General features: G+C 42.3%; 2 protein-coding genes across 4 annotated transcripts; both read left to right on the top strand.

Annotated features, from left to right (window-relative positions):
- Positions 1-81: 81 nt before the first annotated feature.
- On the top strand, positions 82-12,263 carry ankrd33ab (ankyrin repeat domain 33Ab). 2 transcript variants are annotated; one of them, XM_026168048.2, is made up of 5 exons: positions 82-689; positions 1,441-1,747; positions 1,847-1,976; positions 2,831-2,971; positions 9,872-12,263. In XM_026168048.2, exons 2-5 carry the CDS (start codon positions 1,487-1,489, stop codon positions 10,696-10,698), a joined length of 1,359 nt encoding a protein of 452 aa, XP_026023833.1. In that variant the 5' UTR covers positions 82-689; positions 1,441-1,486; the 3' UTR covers positions 10,699-12,263. The 2 variants fall into 2 exon arrangements, with proteins under 2 accessions (XP_026023833.1, XP_080157430.1); XM_080301304.1 differs by lacking the exon at positions 82-689 and having other exon boundaries at positions 1,144-1,747.
- Positions 12,264-12,435: 172 nt separating this feature from the next.
- LOC113022549 (activin receptor type-1B-like) lies at positions 12,436-22,361 on the top strand. 2 transcript variants are annotated; one of them, XM_026168047.2, is made up of 9 exons: positions 12,436-12,651; positions 14,981-15,226; positions 15,741-15,992; positions 16,101-16,331; positions 16,510-16,677; positions 18,319-18,475; positions 18,600-18,724; positions 18,847-18,977; positions 20,085-22,361. In XM_026168047.2, the coding sequence occupies exons 1-9, from the start codon at positions 12,585-12,587 to the stop codon at positions 20,208-20,210; spliced, it is 1,503 nt and encodes a 500-aa protein (XP_026023832.1). In that variant the 5' UTR covers positions 12,436-12,584; the 3' UTR covers positions 20,211-22,361. The 2 variants fall into 2 exon arrangements, with proteins under 2 accessions (XP_026023832.1, XP_080157429.1); XM_080301303.1 differs by lacking the exon at positions 12,436-12,651 and adding an exon at positions 12,675-12,875.
- The last annotated feature ends 113 nt before the right edge of the window (positions 22,362-22,474 follow it).

Here is a 22,474-nt window from a genome sequence, read left to right as displayed (position 1 = left end):
AAAGAGATTTCAATCTCAGTGAGACTTTGTGTTTAAATAAATACTTCAATAATAATAATAACAACTGCATAGATAAATAGTCCTCAAAATTCAGAATGGTATGGCTGAATATTAGTCTAAACCTGCTACTTTGTAGCTTAGCATAAGGCCTTTTTAAACTGTTTAAGAGCAGTCCACTGCAACAGAGGAGTCGGAGCGTCAATCTGCATATTCATAAATCGGCAGTAAAAGTCGTAAAAGCTATTTTATTAAACAAGGGTATTATTTATGAAAAGTAAAAATCCAGATGTGGAGCTGAGGTGCTTTTTGAGGTTTGCATCAATGCTAGCAGTGGAACTTGAATAATTTGTAGAAGGAGAAAACTTAGTTCATCCAGCTAAGACATACTTAGCTTTTAACTGCTATTAAAAGATGAAGAGAGCAACAGGTAATCCCCTCTATAAAGCTGTTACAAGTGGGATGAGCTAAGCATAGGAGATGAGCACACAGTGCCTCAGTGAAGACTCAACGAAGACTCCTCCTCTTAGTTTTATGTCATGATGACAACATGTGGGATGGAAATGGGTAAAGTATCTCTGTTCACAGGCCTGGGAGGAAACGGCTCCTCTGCAAACAAAGCAGGAGGGCTGAAATCAGAAGTCATTTAGCACGAGTCACAGACAAATGCTGACAGGTTCATGCTACTTATGGTAAGTGTATGTATTTCCTGTTCATGTCTATGAGTGTCTCATAGTTTGACAGTCATGGTATTATTATTTATTACATAATGATGAATGACAGTCAATGCAGCAGATGCGCCTCTGAATTTTTATTTCTTTACTTCTGTTTTATGAACTGTGGCTTCACAGTTATGTACTGATATAAAATACTTGAGAAGTCTATACTGAGCGAATAAAAAAATGTACAGTTCAGCCATAACAGGTCATGGCTGTACCATCAAAACACCTGTCAGTGATGTTCTTTTTAGATAGATCTTTAAATCATATATTTGCAGTTTTGATTTCAGCGTAAAAATATGTAAACTTAACTTTTTGCTGTGCGGAGTAAAAATTATACAAGTCAAAAAGCAGAAGTGATTACTTTCAATACCTATGTTGGCTTCAGATTGAAGCAAGCAGGTTCACATGTGACCAAGATTACTCTGAGGTGGGTTGTTCCTCATTTAGCCGTGTTGTGTGTTCAGCAGGGCATTTAGATTCTTATCCAGTTAACAGTGAGGCAGCGCTGAGCTCGGACTCATGTCACACTTCATCTGTCACCAAGTGAACCTTTGATCTTCCTGAAGCCTGATATATAGCATGTTGTGATGAAACAACAGCTTTATGCTTAGAATAAGTGGACAGATTGTAAAACAATAGCTTGCTTTCCAGGAAGCCAAAAAAACATACATCTGACAGGAGGTTTCTGCCTGACCAGTTTCTTTTTTTGATATTGTTTTAGATGTAGACAAAGGCATTTGGGCCCATTTCACCTGTTCTGCTGGAAGATGGCCACTGCAGCGGAGGACCCCCACCTGGGATCAGGCCCTGACGATAGCGAAGTGTCTCCATCCGGGAGAGAGTCAGACTCAGATAGCATTCTTTCGGATGACTCGGTGCTTCCAGACTACACGCCAGAGAGAAGAAATGGGAGTGCAGCATCAACACTGTATCAAGCGTGCGCCCGTAATGAACCGGTCTCTCTGCAGACAGTGCTTGAGAGGGGGGTCACAAAAGAAGAGGCGATGGAGCTGGACATCAATGGCTGGGTGAGAGTCTCATCCATAATGAACTCATGATCTCTATGACTAGCAGTGAGCAACATATTGCAACATCGCTGATCTTAACTGTTAACTTCAAACCAACAGAATGGTTTAATGGTGGCGTGCTGTAAAGGTTTCCTAGAGATCGTACATGGACTTCATACCTGTCCATATGTTGACATAAATCACCAGGACAATGAAGGCAACACAGCACTGATGATTGCATCCCAAGCAGGTATGTTTTACCAACTTATTACAACTGGGGTGCTCACGAAAAAGTTAATTTGATGCAAGTGACATGTTTGCTATAAAATCTGTTTCAGTAAAGATGGGGATGGGTTCCCCACTCACTCTGACTGCATGGACAAACAGTTCAGGAAAGAGATAACTAAATGCATTCCTTAAATGCTGGTTAAAGCTTTATCAAGCAAAAAAGAAGCCATGTAAATGGACTAAAGCTCATTCAAAATGAACTGAGACAAAGTAGAAAATGGTACTTTGGTCAGACGTATCAAAACATTTGACATTCTTTTTGGAAAACATGGACAACAGCTGTGTCCTTCCAACTGACCATCCAACTTCTAAATCTTTCATCAGCTGAAAACATCTGGAACAACATGAAATTAAAAATATGTCAAAGGAGACCCAGGACTGTTGAGCAGCTAGAATCCTGTATCAGACAAGAACAGGAAAACAGTCTTCTCCCAAAAGTCCAGCAGGTGGTCTCCCCCGTTTCCAGATGTTTATGGACCGTTGTTAAAAGAAGCGGGGATGCTAGACAGTGGCAAACTGCCCCAACTGAGAGTTATTGGTGCCAGTAATCTCAAAGTGAGCTAATATTTTTGTATGTATGTTTTTGTTTGAACCTTTGATATGGTTTATGTGTTCTATTGTGAACAAAATCTGGGTTTATTAGGTTTGTAATTATTCCATTTTGTTTTTATATTTTACACAGATTCCTGAGAACTTCTTTGGGATTGGGATTGCAAATAGCTTGAGCTTGATTTAATCGGAGATTTAACCAGTTGCAAATATGCACTCAACTCGTGTTTTCTGATGCACTGTTGTATAAATTCTGTGTTTTTACAGGTCACATCATGACAGTGACGTATCTCCTGAACTATTATCCTGGAATAGACACAGAAATAAGGGATTGTAGAGGTTTCACAGCTCTCATCAAAGCTGCAATGACTGGCCGCACTGACGTTGTGGCAGCCCTTGTTATGGCTGGTATGTAAGAGTAGAGTGCAAAAGCACACTTTATTTCACTGGATCATTACCTATACATTTCAGCTACCGGTATAAAAACAAAGGTATGGTATATTCTCTGTTTCTTAATGCTTTGGGAAATAGCAAATATGAATAAATATCCATCATTAATTGAGACTAGACTCTTATAGAAATATGTAGCACGCCCCTGCGGGCGGTTAATCCTTCAAGCTCGGGTCCTCTACCAGAGGCCTGGGAGCTTGAGGGTCCTGCGCAGTATCTTAGCTGTTCCCAGGACTGCGCTCTTCTGGACAGAGATCTCCGATGTTATTCCCGGGATCTGCTGGAGCCACTCGCCTAGCTTGGGAGTCACCGCACCTAGTGCTCCGATTACCACGGGGACCACCGTTACCTTCACCCTCCACATCCTCTCGAGCTCTTCTCTGAGCCCTTGGTATTTCTCCAGCTTCTCGTGTTCCTTCTTCCTGATATTGCTGTCATTCGGAACCGCTACATCGATCACTACGGCCGTCTTCTTCTGTTTGTCTACCACCACTATGTCCGGTTGGTTAGCCACCACCATTTTGTCCGTCTGTATCTGGAAGTCCCACAGGATCTTAGCTCGGTCATTCTCCACCACCCTTGGGGGCATCTCCCATTTTGACCTCGGGACTTCCAGGTTATACTCGGCACAGATGTTCCTGTACACTATGCCGGCCACTTGGTTATGGCGTTCCATGTATGCCTTGCCTGCTAGCATCTTGCACCCTGCTGATTGTCTCTGGGGCATCTTTACACAGCCTGCACCTGGGGTCTTGCCTGGAGTGATAGACCCCAGCCTCTATGGATCTTGTGCTCAGAGCTTGTTCTTGTGCTGCCATGATTAGTGCCTCTGTGCTGTCTTTCAGTCCAGCTTTGTCCAGCCACTGGTAGGATTTCTGGATATCAGCCACCTCCTCTATCTGCCGGTGGTACATACCGTGCAGGGGCCTGTCCTTCCATGATGGTTCCTCGTCTCCCTCCTCCATGGTGGATGGAACCATATATATATATATATATATATATATATATATATATATATATATATCACACCAGGCAAGACCCCAGGTGCAGGCTGTGTAAAGATGCCCCAGAGACAATCCAGCACATAACAGCAGGGTGCAAGATGCTAGCAGGCAAGGCATACATGGAACGCCATAACCAAGTGGCCGGCATAGTGTACAGGAACATCTGTGCCGAGTATAACCTGGAAGTCCCGAGGTCAAAATGGGAGATGCCCCCAAGGGTGGTGGAGAATGACCGAGCTAAGATCCTGTGGGACTTCCAGATACAGACGGACAAAATGGTGGTGGCTAACCAACCGGACATAGTGGTGGTAGACAAACAGAAGAAGATGGCCGTAGTGATTGATGTAGCGGTTCCGAATGACAGCAATATCAGGAAGAAGGAACACGAGAAGCTGGAGAAATACCAAGGGCTCAGAGAAGAGCTCGAGAGGATGTGGAGGGTGAAGGTAACGGTGGTCCCCGTGGTAATCGGAGCACTAGGTGCGGTGACTCCCAAGCTAGGCGAGTGGCTCCAGCAGATCCCAGGAACAACATCGGAGATCTCTGTCCAGAAGAGCGCAGTCCTGGGAACAGCTAAGATACTGCGCAGGACCCTCAAGCTCCCAGGCCTCTGGTAGAGGACCCGAGCTTGAAGGATAAACCGCCCGCAGGGGCGTGCTGGGTGTTTTTTATATATATATATATATATATATATATATATATATATATATATATATATATATATATTAGGGGTGCAACGATACTCGTATCGATATTGAACCGTTCGATACAGTGCTTTCGGTTCGGTACGCATATGTATCGAACAATACAAAATTTGTAATTTATTTTATCAACTTTCCTTCTGACGATGCTGTCTGTGTTGAGCGCTCAGTAAATCTGCGTTCGACTACTCAGCCTAGGCTGCACTGTCGAGCGCAGATCCACTGAGCGCTCAACACAGACAGCATCATCAGAAGGACGAGCGCAGGGCAAGCTAGCGAGACAGAAGTTAAGCTCTCCTTGCAACATGGCAAATTGAACCTTCCCCACCCTCATTCAGATGTGGCGTTTGGAATTATTTTGGTTTTCATGTGACGTATGACCCTGAAGGTAAGCGCGTCATGGACTAAAGTAAAACAGTATGTTGGATGTGCCACGCAATGCTCAATTACATGGGTGGGAACTAGTGTGTTAGCGAGCAGTTAGCTCGTTAAAGTGTTAGCCGTCTAGCCCCACGCAGGGGTAGCTCGATAACGGAGCACTAGTGGGAACACAACGAATATGACTGCACATTTACGCCGACATCATCCTAGTTCAAAGACAAGTGGAAGCAGACAAAAACAACAAGCATGCATGTTACAAACTTTACCCGAGTCATTTAGACAGCCGTTAGCACATGATTCTCCTTATGGAGACCTGATATGTTTAATATTGTGGCGAGCTCAGACAAGGAGGAGAGGGAGGTGTCGTTTGGTCTTGCTTACCGTGAGCTAGCCAGGGAGCACAGCCGTTTATTGACATCTGCAGAAGAACACTGTCGCTAGCTAACTCCTCAGCGCGGCAACCGCACAGCAACAACAACACACAGAGCGCCCTCTGACCCCGGAAGGACACACCGTCGCAGCGAGAAGGCGTCACCCGTCACTATGGCAACATAAACAAAACATAACTGTACAAACAGAACCCTGAACAGCCCTGACCCGCTACATAGCCCCCGCCTAAGGGGTCAGTCGTCCCCGACGACCCCATTGCCCCACACAAAGTCCTGCAAATGTCCAGGTGCCTTCTTTTGGCGCACCGGCCGGTCACGACCGGCGGGGGAAAAGTCACTCGGGTCAGAACAGAACATGGGGTGCCACCATCATCCCACTTCTGACACTAATGTGGCTAGCTCAGACAACGAGGAGACGGAGGTGTTGTTTGGTCTTGCTTCCCGTGAGCTAGCCAGGGAGCACAGCCGTTTATTGACATCTGCAGAAGAACACTGCCGCTAGCTAACTGCTCAGCGCGGCAACCGCACAGCAACAACAACAACACACAGAGCGCCCTCTGACCCCGGAAGGACACACCGTCGCAGCGAGAGGGCGTCACCCGTCACTATGGCAACATAAACAAAACATAACTGTACAAACAGAACCCCGAACAGCCCTGACCCGCTACAATATGCTGCTGAGAATATAGCCCAGAAGAAGCGTATAGTATAGCTTTTATTTTGGAAAGAGCCTTTTCTCTGTAATAAACTCTCTTTTCCAAAGATGAGTGACTCCTCAATCAGATACAGGTGTTACCGCGCCAGATCCGCGGCCCCGAACCGTAGTAAGGAAACCTCTGGCAGTTACTTGAAGGTTCCGTAACTGACTCGTAGCCGGCAACAGCTTACTATACAGGTCAACTCCGCTAGCAAAAAGATCGAAGGAGGCGTAGGAAACTGCTTCACCGAACTTTATTTCTTCTCTAAGGCACGAACACCGCGTACAGTGGGCTGAAACAGTTTACTCACAGCGAGCATCGCCGACACAACTCTGGCTGTCGAGGGAGTTATTATATTCCTTTTATTTATTTTCTTTCCGTCTCTTCTGTAGCTAACCGTTACTTTTTCCCCTTCTCCGCTCTCTCTCTTCACACACACACACACACCAGGCAGTCCCGCTACACACATCCCGAATACATTTCCCATCAGGCTTCATCCTTAAAGGGCCATGCCTGTAACACAGGGCTTGCAAAATCGGGCTAGCGATTTTTCCAGTCGGGCTACCAAAATCTATCTCTGCCCTGCCCGTCGGGCTATTGTAGGAAGGAAAAATATATGTCAATGCTTTTGCATTCTTTCGGAAATGTAGCTGGGTAATTATGTCATTGGCATCGGTGAGCCACTGTCAATATGTGACATATTGAAATCGCGTTTGAATTTGCGCTTGTTTTTTGCTTTCACTTTGCAAATATCCAGGTGCCTTCTTTTGGCACACCGCCGGTCACGACAGGCGGGGGAAAAGTCACTCGGGTCAGAACAGAACATGGGGTGCCACCATCATCCCACTTCTGACACTAATGTGGCTAGCTCAGACAACGAGGAGACGGAGGTGTTGTTTGGTCTTGCTTCCCGTGAGCTAGCCAGGGAGCACAGCCGTTTATTGACATCTGCAGAAGAACACTGCCGCTAGCTAACTGCTCAGCGCGGCAACCGCACAGCAACAACAACAACACACAGGGCGCCCTCTGACCCCGGAAGGACACACCGTCGCAGCGAGAGGGCGTCACCCGTCACTATGGCAACATAAACAAAACATAACTGTACAAACAGAACCCCGAACAGCCCTGACCCACTACAATATGCTGCTGAGAATATAGCCCAGAAGAAGCGTATAGTATAGCTTTTATTTTGGAAAGAGCCTTTTCTCTGTAATAAACTCTCTTTTCCAAAGATGAGTGACTCCTCAATCAGATACAGGTGTTACCGCGCCAGATCCGCGGCCCCGAACCGTAGTAAGGAAACCTCTGGCAGTTACTTGAAGGTTCCGTAACTGACTCGTAGCCGGCAACAGCTTACTATACAGGTCAACTCCGCTAGCAAAAAGATCGAAGGAGGCGTAGGAAACTGCTTCACCGAACTTTATTTCTTCTCTAAGGCACGAACACCGCGTACAGTGGGCTGAAACAGTTTACTCACAGCGAGCATCGCCGACACAACTCTGGCTGTCGAGGGAGTTATTATATTCCTTTTATTTATTTTCTTTCCGTCTCTTCTGTAGCTAACCGTTACTTTTTCCCCTTCTCCGCTCTCTCTCTTCACACACACACACACACCAGGCAGTCCCGCTACACACATCCCGAATACATTTCCCATCAGGCTTCATCCTTAAAGGGCCATGCCTGTAACACAGGGCTTGCAAAATCGGGCTAGCGATTTTTCCAGTCGGGCTACCAAAATCTATCTCTGCCCTGCCCGTCGGGCTATTGTAGGAAGGAAAAATATATGTCAATGCTTTTGCATTCTTTCGGAAATGTAGCTGGGTAATTATGTCATTGGCATCGGTGAGCCACTGTCAATATGTGACATATTGAAATCGCGTTTGAATTTGCGCTTGTTTTTTGCTTTCACTTTGCAAATATCCAGGTGCCTTCTTTTGGCACACCGCCGGTCACGACAGGCGGGGGAAAAGTCACTCAGGTCAGAACATGGGGTGCCACCATCATCCCACTTCTGACACCAATGTGGCGAGCTCAGACAACGAGGAGACGGAGGTGTTGTTTGGTCTTGCTTCCCGTGAGCTAGCCAGGGAGCACAGCCGTTTATTGACATCTGCAGAAGAACACTGCCGCTAGCTAACTGCTCAGCGCGGCAACCGCACAGCAGCAACAACAACAACAACACACAGGGCGCCCTCTGACCCCGGAAGGACACACCGTCGCAGCAAGAGGGCGTCACCCGTCACTATGGCAACATAAACAAAACATAACTGTACAAACAGAACCCCGAACAGCCCTGACCCGCTACAATATGCTGCTGAGAATATAGCCCAGAAGAAGCGTATAGTATAGCTTTTATTTTGGAAAGAGCCTTTTCTCTGTAATAAACTCGCTTTTCCAAAGATGAGTGATTCCTCAATCAGATATATTTATTTTTTTAATTATTTTTTGTTTCAGCAACATTAAATTTAAAAACTGTACTTTTGAGTTAAAATATATATTTATAATTTTAATAAATGACAAATTAAAAAGGCATGAACATTTTTTTTGTATCGAAAAAATATCGAACCGTGACACCAAAGTATCGAACCGAACCGTGAATTTTGTGTATCGTTGCACCCCTAATATATATATATATATATATATATATATATATAAACAACAGATTAGTCACTTACACATATGAGCTACTCAGCTAGCTCTTTTTGCTACAATTCAAACTATACTGATGTTCCATTAAAAGAACTTTTTACAGTTTGAACATACAAATGCTAGCCCCAACTGATATCACTGGATCGTTTCTGAAACTCTAACATCAGCTCTTTAACTCTGTCTTTCACTGCTCTAAATAAAGACTAAGAGCACTGCTAGTGAGAACGGCTGACTACATGGTTTATCTGACCGTATTTGAACCCGGCTAACTCTGCGCATATGTCAACGTGTCGGTGACGTGAGACTGGTTTAAAGGATCAGTCTGAGGACATTATCACATCTTAACAGATACTGACTCTGTAATCTTTACCTTACTAGACTTGCGGGCTGGTCGCAGATTAGTCGTTTCCTTATTTTTGGACTGCACGTTTCCTCAAATCTCTGCCAGGAGTAACACTTAGTCCAACATTAATATCATACAATAAACTGCCCTCATAATGAAATCCATAAAGATGGATTTCTGAAAGAGACTGTGGGAAAGTCAGCTGAACTTTACAAACCCCTGCCTGCTTTATTCTACCGCATTTAGACAGCATATCACTGTATCAGAAAATTTAAGTTAGTAAGTCAAATAAAACATTAGTAAACAGGCATTGGCACACAAGTCATTTTCACATTTCACAGTATGACAACCACAGATGTAGATAATTTTAACTGTGCAAAACGGCTCAGGGCTGTGCTGTAACTTAGTTATCTACAAACTGTGAGACAGCAACACGTTTATTGCAAGCCACCATGCGCCTCATGAACCTCGAGAACTCAGGTTTGGCATCAAGTCTGACGTGTGTAGGCTGTATGCGATAAGATTTACTAAAAAGTATTAATACATTATCAAGTCAGACACTTTGATGTTTAACATTTTTTTGTAGGGCAGCCCAAAACAGCACTTTAACAAGTTATTAATATGAACTTATTTTTAATGAGTTATTATTAATCAGTTCTTGTGTTTGTTTTTCCTCGTGGTATTTCTTTTCAGGGGCTGACATACATGCAGTAGATTCCACCAGAGGAAGATGTGCTCGGGACTGGGCCTTTAAGACAGGTCGCTACGAGACCTTGCACCGTCTCCGTCGCCTCAATATGCGTCCAAGAGCTGAGCAGTTCTGTGAGGGTTATGTCCCTGAGTGGCCTGAGCTCAAGGAGAGAGTAGCCAAGGCCGTATCTCAGAAAACTCCCAGGGAAAAAATTGCCCAGCAGATCAAAGACACCTTTGGATTCAGATTACCTCGTGACCCCGAGGACAACGGGGTGTTGGACCACATGGTGCGCATGACCACCAGTGTCTACAGTCCTCTGATTTCAACTGGATGTCACCCACTCTGCCCCACGAGCCCTCCAGAGATTGGCAAGAAGCGTCTGGCCGTACAAGAGCTGGTCAGCAAACATACAAAAAAGGACCTTGAGGAAAGCTCAGTGTGCCACAGTAATGGCTCAGTGTCGCACATTATCCCCACAATCCACTCTGCGGAGTCGATTGCTACGACATGCTGTGCCGACACCGAGCGGCGAGGCAGTATGCTCTCCACCAAAGCTGCCACAACTTTTATTTCCCGGAGTATGGGGAGGCGGAACAGCGTGTTCCCCTCTGGCTGCATCCCAAAGATCAATGTAGACAGGCCAACAGAAGCAACGCCAAAGAAAGAAAAGAAGAAGAAGAGGGAAAAGGGCTATCTGGAACCACCCAAGTGGAAGTACAAGGAGATCAAGGATGAGAAAAAAAAGGACAAGAAGAAGGCTGAAAAAGAAAAGGAAGAAAAGGAGAAAAAGAAGAAAGAAAAGGACAGCAAGAAGGCCAAAAAATAAGGTTTTAAAAAAGAAAGGGCTGTACAAAATATCCTTTGTGAGAAAAGTGAGTGTCTTTTCAACTCAGGGCTTAAAATGTTCAAACCAAAGAGCATTCAAGTGAATACTAAACTTAAATCTGAAAGGGAGTGACAGAGGAAGAGAACTGTAAAGACTCTTCAGAGAAGGTTTGAAGCATCTACGCTAAAAGCAGTACCTATATTTGGAGTTAATGTGAAAAATAAGTCTATTATTCTATTAGGGATTAAAAGACTTTAAAGAACTTCTTAAAAAAAAGAAGAATATGGCACAGTGCACAAAATCCATATTTACTGGCTCATTCTTACCGGTGCTAAAGCATCCATGATGTCTACCTCATTATTCAAATAAATCACAGCCACAGTACGAGTAGACCTGCCTCCATTTATAACATGAGATGTAAACCTAGAAGCATATATGCTACAGCTAATTTGTATTATTAAGTAGTATGTATAATATTTATACATAAGAAGAGTTTATGGATGAAAACATGAACTGAAAATACTGTATAGTGTTTAGACAACAAGCATCAAAACTCAGGATCTGTTTAATCCTCTAGGTTTATTGCCACTTTGTGATATTGCCAATAATGTTTATGTAATCTTTGAATACCGTGCACACAGTCATGAAAAAGGAAGTTTGCACATGACTCCGTACAGTTATGTACAAAATCATGTACACCCTTACTGAAGGGTAGCCGATCAAATGCACTTGATTAACTGATCATCAGCAGGTGTGAGTTTCTATACAGATGCGGAAGTTTTGGCAGTTTGCTGATCTGGAGCATTCAGGTGTCTGTAAACACAATGCCACAGTCTTCCCAGGAGAGGATGTCCCAGGAGATTCAGCCCTAGGTCAGAGCGTGCAATCCTCAAAATAAGCTGCAAAAAAAAAAAACTCCAAGAGCTACATCTGAGACTCTACAGGCCTCAGCTAGAATGTTAAATGTTAAAATTAATTAGAGAACAATTAGAAAAGTGAGGCTTGTTTGCTTATCTTTGCAAAAGTTGCATTTGAACAGACCACAAGACTTTTGGAACATAGATCCAAAGAGGAGATGTCTGGTGGCGGCACATTTGGCGAAAACCAAACAGAGCATATCTGCACAAACACCTCATACCAACTGTCTCGCACGGTGGTGAGGCCATCTGCGAAATCTTGGCTGAAACTGGGTCATGCATCAGTACAACAATCTCAAACTCAGCAGCAAATCTGCAAACGCATGTCTGAAAAAGAATCAACGTGTTGCAATGACTCAGTCAAAGTTCGGACCTTAACCTGACTTAAATATTGTGGTGGAACCATAGATGAATGCCTGCAAACCTCAATAAAATGAGGCATTGCTTGAAAGAAGAGTGGGCTGTTAAGATGTGAGTCCTAATGCAAAAGACTGCAAAAGACTGGGTCAAATCATTGCTGCTAAAGGTGGCTCTTTATGCAGGACTTCATAGAGTCCAGTGAAAACTTCCTTTTTCACATGACTGTAGATGGATTTCAGCTGTTTGAAATTATAAAAATAAATGAATAAATAAAGGACAGTGAAGATCTATTAGTAGATTTGTTGGGTCTTAAAAGCACAGTGGTTAGTAATTTTATATCAACCAATTTGTAAATATAGCAATTTATAAATATTGTACCAGAGTATTGAAGGCACAGGATGTAACTGCGCAGTCTGCGTGTCTCCATTAAACATCTATCTATAGTTAATCTATAGATAGATAGATGTTACCTCCTCGCTGTCTGCGTGTGTCACTGCCTGCTGCTGGTGGAGCCTCTACGCTACTTGCGCTGTCTCACTGTCTACATGACGGCTCACCAGATCCTTGGTTAACAACGTGTTAATGCGATGAACCTGGAATGCATTGATTATGGCTGACCTACGGATGTCACTCGCTGTCCTGGTTGTTCACACTGTCCTATACACAGCCTGCCAGGGTGAGTAACTTACTGTTTGTTTTGTCTGAGGACTGTCGCTACCGCTGTGGAGCCGACGCTCCGCGAAGTTAGCTGCTAGCTAGCGCTAAACTAACCATCATTAACCAGAAAAAAACAGGTCAAACCTCCTGCTGTCGATACGGGGAGCCTTTCACTGCATGTTTATAAATCATGTTATGTTATCTGTCTATCTATGTTATCTCGTCCACGTCGAGGTTTGTTAGGTGAGTCTGATACAGCAGGTAAAATAGGAACTCAGGTAGCAGTCTGTTTATACTGAGAGCTACCTTAAACACCAGTTCCTGTATGCGTCCTTTAAAAGCATCCAGGTATCAGGCACCTTTGAAAAAATGGCTTAAAGTGTTGATGCAGAATCGATTTAATGAAATTACTCGTGGGTAGGAGTGATGCGTTGATGAAACTCTGCTAATCTTCTAGCTACAAAGGTAGTAATGTGTGCATTATAGCCTATTGGAGTAATGCTGGACAGTAGGGATTAAATCATGATCATGGGAGCGATTTTGCAATTACTTTATATGGCGCTATTGATGATGTGTATCATAATATGATATAGCCCAACTGGCATTTAATTGTCCTTAGATGAGATGGTCACATGGGGCATGTCTGCTTTGTGCATTCATCTGAAAATGCTGCTTCACGATGAAGTCTGATGTTCATAATATATTTTCCCTCACATATTGTGTTTCTGCAAAAGTTTATTTTTAATTTATTAGTTTTTAGTATATTGAAATGCTCTAGACAGCAAACTAATGCTAGTTATTGATGTTATTACATTAGAAAATAGTTCCAAAAACTTGGCGGACATTTTTTTCTTGTTTTTTCTTTAACTTGTTGAAAGCTTTCAGTGTGGTTGAAAACAGGAAAATTAAAGTGAACAAAGTCGGTGGCTCAGCCTGCCAAATTCCTGTGCTGATTATGAAGGCTTGTGTCACTGAAAAAAGCAAAGTAGCATGCTTCCATTGTAAATTACTTTACCCACTTGAAAAGTTTTATAGGTAGCCATCTTTGCTTTTGCATTTCTATTTTATTTAATTTTTTTGTCAGACACGGTAGCTTTGTGCCGCTTGACATCTTTGTGGTTTCAAACACAACAATGTATATTAAAATTGTGACATTTCTAGCTTTGGAAAATCTGAAATGTCAGTCTTGTTTCATGTTTAGTCAGCGTTTATCTTCCTTTTTTCTTCTGTGGTTCTTCTATTTCTTGCGTCCAGTATGTGTGGGCATGTGTGAGTCAGCACTACAAAATACATTGTAGCCCATTATATTTCCCCCTTTATCTCCTGGATGTGTGGCTTTCTTGTTGTTGTTGTTGTTTTTATCAATCCCATCCGGCACACAGGCTGTTGAAAGGTCATTTTCCCACTGAGAATTCCCTGGCAGCTCTTTGAGAATAACTGGAATGCCACATCCCATTCTTGCCTAAATAGCATTACTCCATTTCAGAGGAACCCAGTCTCTTGGTTGCCTAATTATACTAAGCGAGTTATTAAAAAAAAAAGAAGAAAAAACACTCTCCTGCACCTAATGCAATGACTGCACTTTTAACACTTCCTCTACTTCATATTTTTAGCACTTTGCATTGAGATATTTAGTTATGCGGTATATTTTGGTTCGCCATCCTTGGCAGGAAGTAGCCTTAAACAGATCCCCCCACAAACCAGTAAGAAGCCAAAAAGGGAAATAGCTGCATGTTAAACAGCAAAGCTGATCATTTAAAAATATTTAGGCTTTATTTATGGCTTTATAAGTTGTAGTAGATAGTAAAGCTGTATGCCAAATTACCAATACCAATATCAGTTCTTCACAGGTGTACTACATGTACCAAATCATCAAAATCTTCATTACTTTAAGCTCACAGGAAATATAACCACACAGTAACATGTGCTTTCAATCAAACTGCAGCTTTAAAAAGGTGAAAAACAGACCTTTTTTGAATGATTTAAAGTAGTATGTATGTTTCTGAGATTTTCCTGAAGCTGCCTCACCACCCTCTCAAAGCACATTTCCATCATGCAATGTATTTTAGGAGAAGAGTGTGCTTATTTACAGGGCACAGTACCTCCTTTGAGGTGTTTTAATGTCTCCTGACATGCTAAAACCAGCCTACAATCCTCACATATTTGTGTGAGGTTTTGGGACACAGCGGTAAGTCTTCAGGCTGTTGCTGCCCCCTGCTGTGTATTATAGGAGCTGTAAAATTCTCTCTAACTCTTCAGTACTTAAACAGTTTTGTGCCAGCGGGTCACAGTTCGCTTGACTTCATGCAAGCTAATGGTCTTGCAAATGTTTTGCTATGTCTCTTCAGCTCTGTGGTGTAACTGCACCACTCCTCTGTGTAAGAAGTCTGACTTCCAGTGTGAGACCGATGGGGCCTGCACGGCTTCCACCATCTTCAGCAATGGAAAACAGCAGCACAGCCGCGGCTGTATCCCACAGGAAGATCTCATGCCCCCTGGAAAACCGATCTACTGCCTCGGTGTAGAAGGCTACCTATACACGCAGTGCTGCTACACCGACTACTGCAACAGCATTGACCTCAGAGTACCCACTGGTGAGATTCACATTTAGTTACCTGTACTGTTTATATCACCAATGTCTGTGAAAGTCTGCTGTGCTAAATTAAAATTACATAGTGTTAAATGTCCTGCCTGTTCAGTGATCCCTCCAAAAGAAATCCACATAATATTCCACATTGGGAATCACCAGTAAAATTTAAATCAAAGCTGTGGGAAGTAGGGGGACAGGTTCTAGTCAGCTGTTTGCATATAGCCTTATTGTATTTCTTGACTGTCTTAAAAGACTTTGTAGTTGCAATGAATGCAACTCATTTACTCACATGCGTCTCTACAGAGGTTTAATTATTCTGGTGTCTTGGAGTTAAAATATAGTGTGTATATTTTTCCCAGCTGTGCGGATGAGTTCACTGAAGTTTTGGCTGTTTACCAAACAAAACAGAATAATTTGGATATTTTAAAGAAAATGAGCCTTTACAGGATTAATTTGCAATTACTCTAATTCAATATTTTTGTGATGCTTTTTCTTCCATTCCATTGTGACTCCATCAGAAATCGGGGGAGGCTACGGCCCGGGTGGGACATGGAGGCTCGTGGAACTGGTTGCTGTGATCGCAGGGCCGCTGTTCCTGCTGTGTCTGCTACTGTTGGTGGGTGCGTTCATATATCATTATCACCGGAGGGGCTACAACCACAGGCAAAGGCTGGAGGTGGAGGATCCGTCCTGTGACCATCTCTACCTGGCCAAAGACAGATCCCTGGAGGATCTCCTTTGCAATCTATCCACGTCTGGTTCAGGCTCTGGTCAGTACGCAGTTTGGTGGTGGAACTGCAGCCTGACAGTCATGTTGTGGATCTTCATCAGCTGGTATCTAGTAATCTTTTTCTATATTCATTTTTTTTTCTGGGCAGGTCTCCCTCTCTTTGTCCAGCGGACTGTAGCCAGAACAATCGTCCTGCAGGAGATCATTGGTAAGGGGCGTTTCGGGGAGGTGTGGCGAGGACGCTGGAGGGGTGGCGACGTGGCTGTGAAGATTTTCTCATCCAGGGAAGAGCGCTCCTGGTTCCGTGAGGCTGAAATCTACCAGACGATCATGCTTCGCCATGAAAACATCTTGGGCTTTATAGCTGCTGACAACAAAGGTGCAACCCAGTTATATGCAATATTTAATTTATTTAGTCAAAGAAACACAGTTCATCTTTTCAGCAGTTTACAAGACCTTATTATGCATTTTTGTTTCACTGTGCTGTATAATAACTAGTTATCCTAAAGTAAAATGATCATTTCTCGAGTATCTTCATTTATATGTCTCTCCCTTAGACAACGGGACGTGGACTCAGCTGTGGTTGGTGTCAGATTACCACGAGTACGGCTCTCTGTTTGACTACCTAAACCGCTACTCCGTCACTACCGAGGAAACGATCAAACTGGCACTATCAGCTGCGAACGGCCTCGCACATCTGCACATGGAGATTCTTGGAACGCAAGGTAGTGTTTGTTATTCTATTGTGTAATCATGTTAATTCTATTTATGTGTCCTAGATTACACTTTCAGTAAATATGCAGTTTTTTACGTATGTTTCAGGTACTACATGTAAACTTCTGCCTTGAGTAAATAGCCTTCCTTGTTCTTCTGTATTGTGGCTGTGTTTGGAGTCTTTGTCATAAGATGATCAAGACACCTCCCTGATAGTATTGTTTTAGATAAAGAGTCTCTTTCCTGTACAGCCACAGTCACAGTAATGACGCAGTAACACAGAGGCAGGTCAAGTTTACTTTCTCATTTATACTCACCAGCCAGGCAAACCTGTTCAGGTGTTCCATATCTCCATATCTAATCAGCCAATTACATGGCTCGACTGCATGCATTTAGGCATGTAGACATGCTGAAGTTCAAAGTCTTTTAACATGGCATGGTCAGATGGGCTGGTCTGAGTATTTCAGAAACTGCTGACCTGCTGGGGATTTCCCACACAAACATCTCTATAGTTGGTGTGAAAAAAGAGAAACAATACAGTGAGCAAGACATTTGGAAGAAAATGTCTGGTTGATGCTGGAGGACCGAGGAGAATGGCCAGACTGCTCTCAGCTAATAGGAAGGAAAAAGTAATTCAAATAATCATGTATTACAGCCAATGTGTGCAACTTTCAATGCACAACGCGTCAAACATTAAAGCAGGAAACTGAGGCCACATTACACACTGGCTCAACAAAATTGCACAATAGAAAAACAGGAGATTAATTTCATGAATGTGCAGCAACTGTGTGATCATGTGATCTGTCATATCAGTATGGACAAACATTTCTGAGGAGTGTTTTACTGCACCTTGTTGAATCTGTCACACAAAGAATTAAGGAAGTTCTGAAAGTAAAAGGGCCAACCCAGGACTAGGAAGGTGTACCTAATAATTTGTCTGGTAAATGTATTCATGTAGAAACGACTGGCAGTTCAGAACATCAGTTTTCTGACTTATGTTTAAACTGGTATGCTGTAATTCAGTTTCATAAGCCAGTGAATTTAAGCATTGCTTGTGTGCACCTCCCTTACACTCTGTGCATATCTGCGTTATCAAAAAGTGCTTTGATCAACACCTTTTATCACTTCCACAGTAGTTTTAACTTTGCCTCCCCCAGCCACAGACAGGAAAAAGGCATCGGGCGTTGACAGCTGGACTTTTCCGTTTTTTGCAAGACTCTGACGTAACTGGCTTGAGTCAACAGACTATGTCACAACCTGATATTTAAATGTTACTCACAGAGATTGTGCACTGACAAAGGCGACTGTGATATTTTGTAATGTTTTGCATATTTTGGTTAATCAAAGAACAATGTTTTTTTTGTTGAATGGGCGTGTAAGCCGTGTTAAGTTACAAAACAGCTGCTTTTCAGTGATTTATGTTCCATTTTTTTAAGGCTTGGTCTCACCTATACTTATCTTTGAACATTTTTCTCTGTTGAGTCTGCTTGATCATAAATTGTTGCAAAAGTGGAGGAGTAATTCTAACTTATAGTAAATGAAAGTTTAAAAAAATGGTACTTGCACGAACAGGCTCTATTTTCATGTTGACAAAACAATTAGATGCAGAAGAAAGTATTAACAAGTGACTGTTTTCCTTCATGTCATGATAGGAAAGCCAGGCATCTCCCATAGAGACTTGAAGTCCAAGAACATCCTGGTGAAGAAGAACTGCACCTGTGCCATTGCCGACCTGGGCTTGGCTGTCCGTCACGACTCTGCCACGGATACGATCGACATCGCGCCCAATCAGAGAGTGGGAACCAACAGGTCTTTCTCATCTGCTGACTTAACGCTGACCATCGTTTCTCACAGATATCTTCTGACATCTTTCCCAGAATATCCCTTTATCCTTTACGCCAGCACAAACCAGGACTGTGTTTATGTTTCCCAGGTACATGGCCCCAGAGGTTCTCGATGAGACCATAAACACAAGACACTTCGAATCATTCAAATGTGCTGACATCTACGCTTTAGGCCTGGTCTACTGGGAAATTGCACGCCGCTGTAACAGTGGAGGTTGGACTCTCTTTGTTTTCTCTTCGGATACTTGAACTGCCTTGTTTGTTGTTATTTTTTTCCTCTCGTTGGATATGCCAGAGACGGCACTGATCTGACCTCACACTATTCTGTGTTATCAGGTATCCATCAAGAATACCAGCTGCCCTACTATGATCTGGTACCGTCTGACCCGTCCATAGAGGAGATGAGAAAAGTGGTGTGTGACCAAAAGCTTCGACCCAATATTCCAAATTGGTGGCAGAATTACGAGGTATGAAAATTAAGTTCAAATCGAACTAAAATCTGCACTTACATCAGAAAGATCTTACTTTTGCAGTTTGGGCCTTTATTTATATTTCTAATTATAACATTGCATTCATCATCTTAAACTAACAGTGTAACCTCCACTTAGGTTCTTTGCTTGTGGTGTTTCTGAACTACACTGTTGGCTTTGTTACAGCTAGGACAACACATAATAGAGTTCATTCATTTCCAAGATTCACTAGTTTGTGAGTCTTTTAGTAATTTCTGTGCAGCTCCATGTGTAGCGTGATAAAGCATAGTTTCCCCCACCAGAGAGCAATGATTACTTTAGTTTGTTAGACTGAGGCCACACCTCTTTATCTTTAAATACACACATTTGTGAAAGAGGTAAAGAGAGCTCACTAAATTCCAGTGTGGTACTGTAACAGGATGCTAACAGTCAATTCATGAAATCAGCTGTAAGTGGTATCATAGCAAAGTGGATGCATTTAGGAACTACAGCAGCTCAGCCGCAGAGTGGCAGACCATGTAGAGTTACAGAGCAGGGTCACCAAGAGCTCTTCAGCAGAAAAACTGTGCATTAGGGGCTTCATGGCATGGGTTTGCATGGCTAAGCAGAACGTGTGGAGGCACTCTGGTATTTTTGTTTGCATACATTGCAAATCTTGATCACAGTTCCCAAAAAATCCACATTTGTTGAGATTTTTTTTTTAAGCCAATCATGAAAACTTTTTAAGTTTAAATGATATTTTTCACAATGATCTTATGTTTTTGTTTCAGTTTGTTATATATATTTCCGTGTTGCCTTTTCCGTAATGTGTACAGATCATTGGTGATCTGCATTCATGCTGAATCTGATAGCCCAAACTACAAAAATAAGACCCAGAATGAAATAAACCGGGTTATTATTAAAACTGCTTTTCTACATTGTTTTGATTCTTATTAGTGTTTTATGTGAATGAATTAGGGTAATCTGATACTTGTATTCTTCAGTATAAAGTAGCACTCAAATGCTGTTCATAGAGTGTCTGAACTACTTTGTGTCATCACCACCATTATTTATATTGCAATACAAGCTCTTAAGCCTTACTGGTGTTTTCCTTGTGCTTATCAGGCCTTGCGGATCATGGGTAAAATCATGAGGGAGTGTTGGTATGCTAACGGAGCTGCACGCCTGACGGCCTTGCGCATAAAAAAGACGCTGTCCCAGCTCAGCATTCAGGAGGACATTAAAATCTGAGCATGTGTGAGACAGCAGAGCACTGAAGAGGACCCGGCCCCTCCATCCAGACTGAGAGGAAGGGGTCGGGCCTTCTAAAGAGATGGCACAATGAAGAGTGGCACTTTGTAAAATTTTACCGCACAGACACTTCTGTCAGGTTTGAAACCACTTTATTTCTGACAAACCCTACCTCGCTTTACCCAGCCAAAACATACAGGAACACCTTCCCTGTCTCATCCTTAGCTCCCGCTGCCAAACCTCGCCCTCTTTCCTCACCCTGTACGCTGCACTAACAGTTTCCTGAATTTCTTGTGTATGCAGTCATTAACAGCACATGTACTTAACCAAGTTACATTTTAAAAATCAGTTGCTGGTGTTTTATTGTTTCAAAGTGTGTTGACAGTAATTATTAGTTAGTAAACAGCATTTGCTTGTTTTGTCTTAGCAGAAGAGCATTAACTCATTTATACTGATTCTGTTATATCAGTAATTGAACACTGTGCGGGAGCTTGTGGGCTATCTGTGTAGGTTAATTCCTGCCATACCTGCAGCATTCAAAGGAAGATTTTATTGATACCAGTGTCATAGAGATCAGGACTCCTGGTACCCTTCAGCCCAGGAGAAATGAGGCCTGCACAGTTTTTACTGTTTCATTCTCTCAGAGTCTGAACACAGTGCAGAAACAAATAGAAAAAAGACTGTGGGGGACTCCTTTGTGAGTTTGTTATGAGATTGAAATGATTGCTAATAGGAACAGATAAGCTGTGAGTAATATTTACATTTCCTGATTCCTGACATATTGCATTGCTTAGAAATCCTTTAGCACAAATAATTCACCTGATTTTAGTCTGTTCACATTTAGAAAAGTACATATTTAGGAATTATTAAACATCACTAGGATGAAGAGCAGCAGCTACTGCTGACTTTGATCTTCATTAGCTTCAGACCACTCACGTAAAATACAAGATGCATGCAGATCCATGTGTTGTATGTTAGTATCATAGTCTCCTGTTATGAATGCATAACCTCAGATAAGCTTGTATACACAACATTCAGATATTACACTGCCCCTTCAGTGCAGTCCAGAATCCATGTTTAAGCTCATATTTTATACTCTTACAGCATGTCAGAGGTTTTTTTTTCCCCCCCAGGGCACTTTCCTCCTGATCAAGTATATTTACTGCACTGCACATACACTAGCCTTTTAAGGTGATACTTCAGTTTAGGTCTGAGTGTGTTTTTAGATGACTTTTTTAGCCTTTTTTTTTTTTTGTAGAGACAAATATTTACCAAATTACTTTGACCTGTGAAGTAACATCATTGTAGTTGTCAGGTGACCTGCTTATAGTACTTTATTACTGCCAAGCAGTATAAGTTAAATTCATATTTCTTTCTGTGCCCCCGTACCCCCATCATGCTATACCTCCTTAATGTGCATATTTTGCCTTATGTATATCACTTCACTCTTAACATTGTCAGAAATCACTGCATTTTTTTTATGTATTCAGGAAAAATGTGCACTTTCTGTCTTGAGCTGTATGCAGATTCTGCAGGTACTGTTTGCATGTATTCATGTGAAGTCTGACAGACCAATTGTGCACTACTACTGACCTCGCTGCATTAACACCAACCTTTTCTCAGAATCATCTCCGGCCACGGCCTCCAGTGTTTAAAATCACGCCACTGAAAACGAGAATGTTTACACAAATCATGCCAGTCAGATGACCTACCTTTCTGACTGAAAATTGTAAAGATAATTTTGCTTTTCTTTAATCTCTGGGAGAAAGAAGTGTTGAAACTAAATACTGCTGAAATGCCTTCGTGTTAGCTCACATTTTTTTTCCAACCTGTGTTGTTTTTTTTAAAAAGACCGGGGAGCTCTACTGAATGTGAAGCATATTTATACTTTCTTTGTTTGCCTTACAACTTAAAAGTGAATATTGCGTTCAGTGTTTTTAATACTTCGGTGTCTGTATCCCTTTGAAGGAACGCTGGAGTGAGAGTCAAAACAAAACAAATAACAAAAAAAATATATATATATATAGGTATTATATTACATGTTGTAAAACTCTGTTTATGTTATTGAAATTATTCTACTTAAAAAAAATCCTTCAGGACAATTATCATGTAACATTCAACACAAATGTAATAAATTCAGTCATTTTCCTATGTGGTGTCCTATTTCATTTTTGTCACCCTCCCCACTCAAAGAAATATTTTTATACTCAAAGGGGGTCGAGGATTGTATTCATGTGAGAAATTAGCCACTGAAAAAGTTAGAA

Source organism: Astatotilapia calliptera, chromosome 5 (assembly GCF_964374335.1).
Source record: "Astatotilapia calliptera chromosome 5, fAstCal68.1, whole genome shotgun sequence".
Classification (NCBI taxonomy): Eukaryota; Metazoa; Chordata; class Actinopteri; order Cichliformes; family Cichlidae; genus Astatotilapia; species Astatotilapia calliptera.
Note: the sequence above shows the minus strand (reverse complement) of the source record. Positions and strands in the feature narration are given on the sequence as shown.